The sequence below is a fragment of the Talpa europaea genome (genome assembly GCF_964194135.1).
Source record: "Talpa europaea genome assembly, chromosome: 1".
Classification (NCBI taxonomy): domain Eukaryota; kingdom Metazoa; phylum Chordata; class Mammalia; order Eulipotyphla; family Talpidae; genus Talpa; species Talpa europaea.
Genome location: NC_140073.1, coordinates 129,407,629 through 129,421,645, shown reverse-complemented (window position 1 = coordinate 129,421,645; position 14,017 = coordinate 129,407,629). Strand labels below are relative to the sequence as shown.

General features: G+C 35.6%; 1 protein-coding gene across 2 annotated transcripts in view; it reads left to right on the top strand.

Annotated features, from left to right (window-relative positions):
* SATB2 (SATB homeobox 2) overlaps positions 1-14,017 on the top strand; it is a gene marked incomplete at its 5' end in the record, with an annotated part of 173,457 nt that overhangs the window by 93,540 nt on the left and 65,900 nt on the right. For both annotated transcript variants that reach the window (XM_084252893.1, XM_084252892.1), the window contains one exon: positions 8,784-9,256. In XM_084252893.1, the coding sequence (XP_084109019.1) occupies positions 8,784-9,256 (473 nt within the window). The remainder of the gene's footprint in view (positions 1-8,783; positions 9,257-14,017) is intronic.

Genomic DNA, 14,017 nt, shown 5'->3' with positions numbered 1-14,017 from the left:
AACTATATATGTAATTGCCATTTTGTAGGTCAAATTGCTGTACATTTCCAATTTCATATAGTTCAATCATATATGGATTTATTGTTATTGCCTGAGATTTTCAGGATATTACCATACATGTAAGCATGTACATCCCATTTGATTTTTTGTTAGTTATCCTTTTCAAGGAAACATTTCACAACTAGTTTACAAAAAGTACTTGTAAAGCTATCAGTTATATGATTTATGCTTCTCTTACATGTTAGGTGGGAATCTCTGCTGATGACTCATTTGGGGGCAAAGCTCTTTTGGTCTCAAGAAAAATAAAACAATGGTGGAGATTCATGAAAATAAATATAATGAGTGTGAATTTGTAATGTAAACAACTAGGATGAATTAGTACTAAATGACAAAATAGAGATTAAAGGAGCTGTGTTTTATCATCCAAAAGAAATGCATTTTTAAATGATAGACAGATGTTACAGGCCCATCTATGTGTATCAAACAATTAAATTGTCTGAAACAAATATATTGGTGGAGTTTTTTAAAACCAATATTCTATAGTACTAAAGCTCTAGAGACTGTGATCATTCTTGGCACATAATAGTTGATTAAAAAATATTTATCATGAATTAAAACAATGAACAAACACATTTGAATAATCCTATTTAAGTCATTAGCTAATTCAATAGTCAAAGAATCACTGATTTTCTCACATTTTTAGAATTGCTTTTATCAGCCTGGCTTATGAATAAAACTTATAGGGCATAGAGTGGAGGTGTTAAATTGAGTCCTCACCATTCAGATAATGTATGTCACCTTTACACCTACATTCCACATGCATACACACATACAAGTAGAAAGTGGGACTGATCTGTAGGAAAGTCATTAGTCCTGGCTTAAACCCTAAAACTAAATAATAACCACATGCCCCAAGTTGGCAGTTTAGCATAAGCTGTGGAACAAAGACTTTAAGATCCTAAAGACATGGATTTGAATTCTGATTCTTCTTTAAAAGGTTTATAACATTTTCTTTTAAGGATTTATTTATTTATACAAGCACTGTGGTACAGGCCTGAGGTGCGGGAGGGTGGGAGAATTCACCAGAGACACAGCAGGGAGCAGAACAGGCAGAAGGACTGAAGTACACTGGTGAGGGGAGCAGCGGGCGGCAGGAGAGGTCTGCGCGCCATGTGGGAATTTCCCTGGCCAGGCGGCTGGCAGGGAATCGAACCCGCATTACAGAGGCTGTGGATAGCTTCACAGCACTGCGCTCCACCCGCTCGACCTGCTGCGCCTCTAGGGAGGCCCAAGGTTTATAACATTTTTTCTGAGCTTCAGCTTCTTTAATACACATATCACAAAAATATCTATGTTATACAATATAACATAATATCTATGTTATACAATATAACATATTAATTCTCATAATTATTATGAGAATTAAATAATTATGATGTAAATGGTTTAGCTCAGTGCCTCAGTTACTATATAAATGGTTGAGTTTGATGTTACCTAAAATGCCAACATGTTTTAAAAGAGGTATATTAGCAATAAAGATGAAATTTTGTTCACTTATAATAAGACATTTTTCTCTAAAGTAAATCCATTAAGTTTACTTGTGAAAATGTTTAGGACCTGGAAACTGGACTTTAAGTTATGCAGAGAGAAAAAAGCTAGTTTTTACCGATTATGTGGTTTGCTTATTCTGTTTCTGAGGATGAAGCCAGCAGCCCTATTTATTTTGAACCTTCTTAATTATTTCTCTATATTTGGGATGCTATTTCATCTTGAACTTGTTATCTGATTTTTGTGGCATTAAACAATATCATTGTCTTTAAAATTAGGTTCAAGAATTTTGGAGGTAGGGGTGGGAGAGCATGGAGTGGAGGCTTGGAAATCCAAGGCAATCTTTTCTTTATGTCCAGAGATAAAGGTACCCATTCACAATTATTGATTTGAATGGTAACTTTTCTACCAAGTTGCAAATACAGACTTATATCTTTATACAATTATATCCAGAATATTTTCAGACGTTGAAGAAGCCATAGGGAAATTCTACCTCTTTTTTTGGGGGGATGGGGGTATATTTAGCTTATATTCTACTATGTAGGATTGCTAAGAGAGGTTCTGGGGAGTACTAGAGCCTTATCTTATTAAGGAATCCATTAGCACTCATTCATGCTAATCTCTTTACATTTGCATAAGCATCTAATGGTTAAAGGAAAAATCCAAAGGCTAGAAATTCCAGAAATTTCTCAGTACAAAGCCTTTTACCCAATTCATTGCTTTCCACTGGATTATAGATTATAACTATGGTTAAACCCCAGGGGATATTTCACAAAAGCAACTGTGTTAAGGTTTGCTTTAAAACACTAGGCTCACAGTTCAGGAAATATCAGTCTTTTAAGCAGGATTGATAAACTTGCAAGAGCAGTGCCACAAATCTCACTATTGCCACTTTATAAACTACTATTTTTTTTTTTTTAAGAGGCATGTATTTTTATTTATTTATGATTTATTTATTTGTTTTGTTTATACATGCACAGCGCGGGAGGGTGAGAGAATTCACCAGAGCCAGAGCGGGGAGCAGAGCAGGCAGAGGGACCGAAGTACACTGCTGAGGGGAGCAGCGGGCGGCAGGAGAGGTCTGCACGCCATGTGGGACCCTCCTCCGGTGGCCAGGGAGCAGCCGGGGATCGAACCGGCACCGCAGAGGCCGCGGGCAGCTTCGCAACCCAGCGCTCAACCGCTGTGCCACCGGGGAGGCCCTTTATAAACTACTATTAATTACTATTGTTGCAATCGGTGATTTTACAGAGAGAGATGTCTTGAGAAAGCCTTAAAATTTTGCCACAGAATCAAGAAGTATAAGGAAGTGTTCTGAGAAAGGGAAATATTTTGAAAATTTTAGCTGCAGCAGTACTCCTTAAAACATTGTGAGGAAAGTGACCTGGAGCGTTGCTTTTAAACTATATTATAGATAAATGTCCCCATTTTACAGGTGATCCTCCAAATCACCTCACTAGTTAAAAACCAGGCCTTACACATCCCAGTGTACTCTTCTTTCTACCATCATGCTCATGCTTTGAGTGATTGGGAAGCAGTTGCGCCCTTCACACTATTCTTTTATTCGTAGAAGAATGAGCTCAGAAAGTAACTTTGTGGCACTATTCATTGGAGTATATTTTCACTATTTCAGTTTTCCTGAGACTATCTTACATATCATCTATAACAAATAGAAATAAAAATAATGAAATCTAACTGAGAGAAGCACAAAACTGAATAGGAAAATTATTGTTTTTGTTCTTTTAACTTAGGACATTTTTGTTGCTTACTTGTTCCCTGGAAAATAAAAATAAGCCATTAAACATTAGCTTTATAAAAATATCATAGGGCCCTTTCTTTTGGTTGGTAGTAAATATAACATACATTTAAAGGACATTTTATTCCTTAAGTTTTTTTTTATATTCATTTTTGAAACAAAGCTGTATTGTATAATATTCTTATAAATATAATTTCTAATGTTATGAAATTATGTCATTTTATTTTCCATTTATTCTTCTGCCCCTGTTGTGAAGCTCAGAATTTGAACTATTAAGTCTCATTTGGAAAAACTGAATAGCAACATATTCCTGCATATACCTTGAGGCATATGATTCTATACTGATAATGAATTCTTTTAAACTGTAAGGATTTATTTTAAAAAGTGATATGATGTAACATGGCATAGTTACCTAACCAAAAGAAAAGATTGCAATTCTTTTGATAACCTTTGGGAAGTAGCAAATACTGATCAGAATGTCCTAATCAGAAAATTTTGAAATGGGAAGGCTAATCTGTTAATCATAATTACACAGATATTTTCTGAAATTTACAAAAAAACTTGAACAAAAATCTTTCAAATCGATACTTATCATTTCTTGCATTTCTGAGATAATAATATTTTCCCTATGTCACAACTGAAGTCCTGGTAATCTCCAACTTGCTAAAAGAGGCCACACAGCTAATAGAGAAAATGTAGGTTTGATTGCAACTTTCTAATACCAAGTCTAGTCAATACTTCTTCCATTTAATATGATCATCAACAAAACCTGAAGAGATTTCATAGAGAAAGTTTTTTAAAATGCTTAGGTACATTTGTGATACAGTGTATTGCATCTAGTAAGATTGAATTCTTAGTGTTGTTAGGGATTAGAGAAGAAGAAAGGATATGACTATAAAAAGTGGTATAATCTCTGGATAACAATATAAAAGCAAAGATGATATAGACATGGATTCTCAAATTTTAGTATACTTAAGAATCATTGGAATCTGAGCATACATAAGAACTCGAAGATTCTGTTTCAGGGCCCATGAATTTGTATTTCTAGCAATATACCAGCTGATGGGCCCATGATTTTGTATTTCTAGCAATCTAACAGCTGATGTGGATATTGATGGTTCAAGGACCACACTTTGAGTATCTCTGACAAAGCAGAGACCTGAAATTCACAATGTATAGTGTATGAGAGAGAGAGAGAGAGAGAGAGAGAGAGAGAGAGAGAGAGAGAGAGAGAGAGAGAGACTTGTAGTTGAAGCTGGGGACATTATTCCATCTCAGGCATGTCCTATTCCACAGGTCATCTTTAGGACTTTGCCAACAGGAGAATCAAATTCACAGTGTTAAAGTGTAGCTCTGACTTAAAATGCTGGAAGCAGTTGTGTTTTTAGTGGCTTTTTAGTAAGTAAGCCTTTTGACTTCATCGAGAGTATTTTGTCTTGTGAATGTGGAGGTTGCTTTCACCATGACAGGCTGCACTGCTTTTTATCCTTTACTTATTTTTTAAGATTTCTGATCCACAATTGAATATTGTAGACAAGTGATGGGTTCTCAGAAACCAATGTGTTGTCCTTGGTCTTGGTTAAGATTAAAACAGATATAATGCAATATTTTCCATCACAGAGTGAAAAAGCAAGATACAAAAGCAGGCCACTGCTGTTAGGTCTGCATTTCAGCCATTGTGATTGCTTTCAAAATTTTAAAAAAGAAAAAAAGAGAAAGAGGAAGGGAGGGATCAGGAGGAAAAGAAATTGACACCCAATCTCAGTTTTCAGAGTGAATCTGGCACATTGTGGCCCTCCTAATTTTTCTTTTCTTTTCTTTTCTTTTTTAAGCATTTGTATTTCAAGTGTTGTCACTAAAGAGGTGAAAATATATTCTGATACTATTTTTGTAAAAATGGCAACAGAGAAATGGTTTTCAAATTGGGCAAAATCTTTTCAATGGTTATTGAAACCAATTGCTGCTACATTGGTTAGTGGGGATGTAGACTGTTGAACATTCTATTCTCAGGCATTGTTAATATTGGGATGATAATATATTTTTCTTCATAAGTGTAAAAAACTTCACTATTTTTGATGGAGCAGTCAGTTTCAGTAGAGCAAAACAATGACAAAGATTCTTCACTTGACCAAACTTTAGTCAGGTTCCTGAAACCTCCTAAGCCTATCTGTTCACTTCCTTATAAAATCCAGTTGCAGCAAGAACCCACTAAATCACTTTAACCAGAACCTTCCACCTTTGATATCTGATTACCCTCCATATCTGATTAGGATCCCCATCCTCCACCATCCCCCAGGTGATGTCTGATCATCCTGGCCTGTCTTCAGCAAAGAATCCTGTTAGGTTAGTTCAACCAGAATCCCCCTTTACCTGAATACCATTCCTCAGTAATTTCCATCCACTGACCCTGATTATACTCCTGTGCTATCAATCCGCAGTTGCCCATGCTGTATGTGAAGTTTGGGCCAGTCTCACTATCACGTTGTAAAATCTATTTGCAGTGATCTCTGTACCTATTGCAGTGGTCCTGAATAAAATCTGCCTTACCATCTTCAACAAGTATTGTCAAATGTTTTTTTTCTTTAACACCATAAGGGGTGTTTTTGGTTTCACAGGCAAAATTTTAAGACTGGCATTCCATGGGCAGGATCTGGTTTTCAGAAATGTTTTCTTTGGCATTTATTATGTTTTGAAAATGGAATTAGTTGCCAACACTTAAAAATTAGGAGCTAGCATGTAAAAAATACAGATTTTTCATTTTCTTGGAAAAAAATGTGAAGAAATGATAATATGAGAAAGACAAAAACTGGCCAATGCAAATTAGTGGCTGCTTCCTCTTGCTCCACCTTCTGCCTCTGTGACTGGAATCTCAGACTGTTGTTACCTACCTGACTGTGTAGGCATTTGCTTTTGCAATTCCTTCATTATTGTTTGCTAGATAGGTAGAACTTATTCTGTTACCGCATGTCTGTAAAGATACTTCAGTAGTCATAGTTCTTAGTTACTGTTTTATAAGATTCTGAGAGCTCGTAAGAAAAGAAAAGATCTATCATGTGTATAAAAGAATGTGAACTGATCTGCTTCCTGATTCTTACTGCACTAGCTTACATAGGATTCATGGAACTCTAATGTGTATGCTTAACTGTGTGTGATCTGTGAATGTAGTGGTTTTTATTAATGATGTGATTTAGCTATAGCTCAAAGCACCTCACTCAAATATAATTAAATCATTGGGAAAGAATGATACTGAAATTTTGGAATGTAAGTCTAGCCAAAGAATGCATGCTGTAAGTTGCTGGTTCTTTTTTTATTTAAGTAGAAAAAAGAAATAGGTAAAACTTGCTTTTTTAAGTACCTGAAGACATGATTTAATATTTGAATACTTCTTTACTCTGACTAACTAAAAGCAAATAGACAAAAGTTAATCAAGTGTCTATCCAAGTGCCTGTAAACTATGACAAGCAGTCCGTGGTCTCTTCACTTGTTTTAGTAGGAAAATTATCATAAAAATTCCTGTTCTATGGAAACTGTATTACCTTATTTGAAGGCTCTTAGCAATTTGCTTGGTTGGCTTAAAAACTATGTATCTTAAGGTATAATTAATAAACTGAAAAATGTCTGCCTTTAGAGGATAAGATTAAAATAATGTGTTCACCTTGAACCTTTCAAGGAAAGGTGAATGCAATTCGAATGAATTACTTTGAAAGGATTAAGTTAGAAACTGAACCTTTAAAGAAGTTTGAAGTAAACTTTTGACTTATTTGGGGGTTCAAGAAAGTTAAGCATTCATCTGACTTCTTTAGAAGCAAGGGAAAAAATGGCACTGTATATGTCTAAATACAAGGTGATTCTAAGATATGAATGTTTATCTTATTTTTCCAATGAAGAGTTTTAGCTATATCAAAACTTTAAACATCTTTATATAATGGACAAATATCTACATACATTTTAATGCATTTATTTCCACATATGTATTTTATTTTGTATATAGTTCACATATGTATTTTAGAATCACATATTATATAAAATTAGAATCACATATTATATAAAATTAGAATCACATATTATATAAAATTAGAATCACATATTATATAAAATTAATTTAGAAATACTACTCTATCCTACTCTTACAGTTCATTGTTTGATATTCAAACTCTTCACATGTGATTTGGAAGTAGTGTCTTTGTCATCATTAAATCTTGTGTTTTGGGTCATTTTACCCAGTTTTCCAGCATATATCATTTGCATCGCAGTACTTTTTTTGATCCAAATATGAGTCTGTCAATGTAAACCATATGCCAAACAAGCACATGTGCGTAATAGGGGAACAGTTATTATAAAAATTTGTCTTGTAGGTGAATACTTTTGATCTCAAGCTTGTAATCACTAATGTGATTTTAAAGTTAACAGGTTTTGCATAGTCATATCCAACACTTGTAATTGTCATAAATAAAAGCTAAATCTGTTGGAATATTTGCTTTGCTAAGGCAGATTTTCTTAAGTTACATCTATAGGCATTTAAAAACTAGTCATCATGGAAGGTGTTTCAGCCTAATGTGTTTTCTCCAAACAAGACTTTATTTTACATAATAAAGTAACACAGAGATTTAGATAAGGATTTGACTATGAGGTGACACTTCTTTCCTGAAAAACAGCTTTGGTGGGAGGAAACTGCCTCATGTTTGAACATAAGGAATATTTACTTTCCTTTTCTTGTCCTTTTCAAGATTGTTCCTTAAATCTTTACTAAAATGCAATAGAAAGTAGTGAAGTAGATAACATGGAGAGGGGGTCATATCTTTAATGACAGATCAAAGCATTAATTGTTATTAACTTCATGATAGATCAAAGCATTGTTATTAACTTTATGAGAATTTTTTTCTTATCCTAGTACATATCAATATCATTAAAATATCCATTTTTTAAATAATCCTATAAAAATAGCAAGTGAGTAGATAAAAGGATACACTATTTGGTAGACATTTTCTATGTAGATGTATAATTGTATTTATGTGAGGTTTGATTATGAGGTAGTTGTTAATTTGACAGGAGATGTTGTCTTGATCATTTCCTGATAACCATGAACTACATACACCATTAATTACAAACTACAAACTACAGAGGTTGAAGATATGAACAACCTGGTGTTTTTATAACACAGGGCAATGATGGAATCTACAGATCTTGGAAATATGAAGGATTTAGAATTTATAATTGTTAGTGATTTCTGTTTTGGCTATTTAGTAAAAGACTTTTTTTTAAGAATTTAAGAAAATTGAAGAGACAGAATTTTACTTTCTTACCTTCTATGAGAATATTATTTTAACATTTTACAGGAAAGGATAACTCACTGTTACTCATGGACTTCCAGCAGTTATGCCATTAATATACTAAAATAGGATAATTTAGTGCTACATGTATTAGCAATAAGTTATGCCAATGAAAATAATGATCAATTATCATTTTTATCTCTTAACAGTGGAAAGAGTGGAACGAGAAAATCTTTCAGACTATTGTGTTCTGGGCCAGCGTCCAATGCATTTACCAAATATGAACCAGCTGGCATCCCTGGGGAAAACCAACGAACAGTCTCCTCATAGCCAAATCCACCACAGTACTCCAATCCGAAACCAAGTGCCCACATTACAGCCCATCATGAGCCCTGGTCTTCTTTCTCCCCAGCTCAGTCCACAACTTGTCAGGCAACAAATAGCCATGGCCCATCTGATAAACCAACAGATTGCCGTTAGCCGGCTCCTGGCTCACCAGCATCCTCAAGCCATCAACCAGCAGTTCCTGAACCATCCACCCATTCCCAGAGCAGTTAAACCAGAGCCAACCAACTCTTCTGTGGAAGTCTCTCCAGATATCTACCAGCAAGTCAGAGATGAGCTGAAGAGGGCCAGTGTGTCCCAAGCTGTCTTTGCAAGAGTGGCATTCAACCGCACACAGGTACAATTAGTATTAGACATGCTAACTGGTGGTTAAGAATAACACTAGGGGCAGAATTATAACACCTTTTTTAATCCCTTTTTTTTTTAATCTCTTTAAAATACTTTTTGGATCGCAGAGCAAATGGAATTAGATTAATTATAGTTTGTGAAATACTATCACATTGATCTGTGCATGGGTGCAAAATAATTAATTTCAGTAATGTAATACACATCTTTTAACCCACCATTCAACCCAGGATCCAGGAATTTTATCAGTGGCTTGGATCTATCTAGGTGCTCTCCTTCTCCCTTATCTTCTCCATTTGCTTTTCACCAGATATAACCCTGTTCTTGAATTTTGTGGTTATCATTCCCTTGTATTTTTTTTTGAAGATTTATTTATTTACACATACAGGAGCTGGGGTACAGGCCAGAAATGCGGATGGTGAGAGGATTCACCAGAGACAGAGTAGGGAACAGAACAGGCACACTGACCAAAGTACACTGCTGAGGGTAGCAGCCGGTGAGTCAGGAGAGGTCTGCTGCACCATGTGAGTTGCTCCCCAGCCGGCCAGGGATTGAACTCATGCTGCAGAGGCTGTGGATGGCTTCATAGTACGGTGCTTAACTCCTTGGGCCACCAGGGAGGCCCTCCCTTGTATTTTTTAAGAACTAATTCTAAAAGTATTTTTACAAACCAAATCTATTATTTATTTTTTAACTTTGAAAATTATCATTAGATATCATACTATCAACATCATAATTTCATATTTTCTTATAAACCTTTTACAATATACAAGTTAGAGTTAAGATATTCATAAAGTAGTAATGGATAGTTTAGGCATGTTTTTTTTTTTTTTAAAGATTTATTTATTCATTGCATAAAAGATCTGGGATGTAGACCAGAGGCGCAGGGGTGAGAGGATTCACCAGAGACAGAGTGGGGAGCAGAATGGGCTGATTTACTGAAATATACTGCTAAGGGGAGCAGCAGGTGAGACAGGAGAGGTCTGGTGCACCATATGGGTTAGCTCTCTCACCGGGGATCGAACTTAGGCTGCAGGGGTGACAACCCTGAGACATAACCCCTATGTTACTAAGGAGACACCCAGTTTACTCATACTTTTAATGTTTTTGGAGAATTTTATCGATATGATATTAAATGATAAGCAATTTATTTACGTATGCCTTATTTTGAGGTCTGCCTTATAAGACCTTCTTTTCAACCATCTGTTAGTTCTTATATGTGAATGTGCATCAGAACCACCTGGAAGGCTTTTGAAATACTGATTGATTGACCTCATCCTAGAGTTTCTAGTTCAAGAAGTCTGGGGTGGGACCCAGAAAATTGCATTTCTAACAAGGTTCCACGTGATGCTGCTGTACCTAGTCTTGGGCCACATTTTGAGAACCACATATCTAGTGCTTATATGAATAACAGAAGAGTTAAATACCTAATCTTGAGGAATTAATGACCTAGTAGTGAAAAAAATGTGCCCAGATAACTAATGTAAAATGTGAAGTAACATGAATTGTATGTGAGAGTATAAGCAGTATTTGTGGTGGTTGGTTCATGAGAAGTTGGTGGTAAGAAATACTTATAGTAGAATGAATATAGTAAGTCTTTAAGAGGACAGTAGATGTAAGTTTAGCACCCTACTCATACACAAGGCAGGAAGCTGAGCTCTGTGAGGATGTAAAGATGAAAAAGATCACGGGCCAGTATATATGTATACAACTAACTTGAGTATTAACTTGCTAGGGAGTTAGACCTGGGAAGGATAAGTAAAATTTCACAGGCACAAATGGGGAAGATATTTTGGGCTAAAAGAATTCATGAGAAAAGCATTGCATCAAAAAAAAAAAAAATGCAGGAATAGTTGGTAGTTGATAGCCAAGCTTAATATTAAAACTTAAAGAGGGGGAGAATATAGACAAAGATTGTAGAGTCATTGAACTTGCAGGCACCAGAAATCATTGAAGGTTTTATATAGGTATATGCTATTATCTCATTCAGGATTGGAGCTTAGAAAGATGTTTTTCCCTTTTATAGTAGCAAGAAGGCAGGAATATCATTTCAGAGGATGCCATAGGCAACCAGAAGAATTGTATAGAAATTCTGAACTAGGCTGGTACCAACGGAATAGAGGGTATGTAGTCAAAAAGCATTGTGGAAGTAAAGTTGATAGTAAGAGTTGAGGCTGGTGACTGAGAATAAAACTGGAATTATTTAGAGAATCAAAGAGGACATTGAAAGAGATAGTTGGAGTAAGATTAAAGTGAATATTTTGGATTGAGCTATTTTACTTCACAGTGCTGACAAACATAAATGAAGTTGTACAGCAGTCATTGAAAATAAGAGTTTGGTGTTAAGAGTTGTCAGGAGTAGAGAAGAAACTAGAAATTTATTTGCAGAGCCTAGGGTTTAATGAGTCAGGGAAGGGAGGGCATAAGCCACCACTCCTCCCACTAGGAAAAGAGACAGAAGAAATGCCAGGGGAGATGGGGGAAGGTGGAGGTGGAAGATTAGGGAGATAATAGTGAAAGTGCAGAGGACACTGGTAGACAGTTTCCAGAAGGAGATTTATCCATGTGTGGAAAGCTAAGAAGTCTGGGTGGGAGGGAGAAACTTGATATCATGCCATGAAATTTGGTGATTGGTTGGGATAGATTTTTGGCAAACTTTAGAGTATAATTTCATTAGAGTGCTAAAGGCAGGAGCCAGAACTGAGGAGTTAAGGAGTGATTAACTGTTGAGGACACAGAAGTAAGGGCTGCTAAGGAAGCCAGAAGTGAGTTGACAGTTTGTGATAGAGTCAATTTGAGATAGAATTTGTGAGGTAGTTTGGGGCCTCCGCTGAAGCTGAACAGCATGAACTAGTGATGGAACCAACCACTGTGGTTTCTAACAGTCTTCAGCAATGCTACAACTGCAGGCGTGAGAGCAGAGAAGAAACACAGTGGGAATTGTTTGAGGTTTGGTGCTGACAGATTAGGTATGGCAGGAGACCAAGAGGGGTGAAATCTCTTGCTCCCTTGACTCTGAGCTAATTTATACATTCTATTATTGACAGAGTCTGTTTACATCATTTGAAAATGAGTTCGGAGGTTCACAGAGGTCTGCACATGTTCCAAACATCACTCCACCATTTTTCTCTTACGACTGAAAGTCCTTAGACAGGGTTTGTGTGTCCACAGTCATCTGGACTTGGGTTATGAAAATCTCTGATTCTTTTGAGCAAATCTCAAAACACAAAGTGGGAGGGTACATTTTTTAGTCTATGTTTTACAGTTCTCTTTTTCTTTTGCTCTCTGTTTTTTCATCTATCATTCATGTGCGTGAGTAGTTGTGTAACACCTAAACGTTATTGCCTGATTATATATATAGCTCCTTTGGCTAAGGATGAAATTGAAAGCATGATGGTATTACTTTGGATTTTAGAGTCAAATGCACCATATATACATTTTATACAAGTAGAATGCAGTCTGAGAGAAGACTAGTGGTGAGTCTAGATGAAAGAGAATGTGTTGGTGTGAGGGTATGCTCTGCTGAAGCCCTGGACTTCTGGAGGTCTGTCTTCTACCACACAATCCTTTTTGTCTATTTTTATGGATTAATGCTTTTTCTTTGGCTTTACCATCTTTCAAGTGCCAAGTTATAAAAGGTCTAATTGAAGCATGGAACACATTTTATTATTTTCCTTCTGCCATTAAATTTGTAAGATGGCTACACCCAGAAAGAAACATTCACTTTCAATCAACATGAGCTTGAGCTCATGGGCCAGCCTTGAGGATATCAAATGGAAACTGCATAGGAATGTATGAGTATTTCCTTTTAAAATTCTGCTTTTAATTTGGGAAAGCTTTTCATCCCTCTGGGATCATAACCTGTTGTGTATAAAGCCCAACCTAATCAAGGTAGATGGTATTGACAGAATGACATAGTTTGAACTTAAACTGGAGGTCAGCAGGCAGATTGTTTTGCTGTATATACTGTAGTCACTAATAGCAAGGCTGGACAGCTGGGTTTCACCAGCAGCAATGTTAAGTGGAAAATATGGTGTACCATACCCCATGAAAACAATCATGGCTTTTCTAAATGTGAGGCTTTTCTGAGTGGAATCAGACATTTATGGGTAATATAATTGCCAGTAATAATAAACAAAAAATTTAACTTTATAGATAATAACATGAATGAATGTTAGTCTTTGGATAGAAGAGAATCTCAACTATTTCTTTCCTTAAAGCAAACAGAAATGTGAGCATTTTGTTTTAGATGGATACCTGAGGTCTATATCAGTCTTGTTTACTGATAGCATAGCATATCCTCAGTTCATTGAATAGTTTCAGAAATAATTCATGGCCTCTATTATTCATTTATTATCAAATTTGATAAAATGCAATTTGGTTTATTTTGTTATCCTACAAATTGTGCTCCTGAATTTGAGCTTGATGATTGGACTAAGAATAAATCTAACAATGTGGTATATGCGTGTGTGTTTGTGTGTATGTAAGACAGAATTACATGCACAACAATCATAAATGAAGTTAGAGTTGTTAAAAAAAAAAATCAGCCCAATATTTCTTGTTTAAGACTTCCAGAAGAAAAACTTGCATCCATAATAAGTAGCATTTGAAAAATACCAATTTGCTAAAGAGAAACTATTAATTATCTTGTATATCTGATCCATTGCCACTATATCATTTGGTGATGCAGAATAACATAATGAAGGGAATAAGAGCTTGCTTACAATGCAGTTTTATTGTAATCAATATGTCT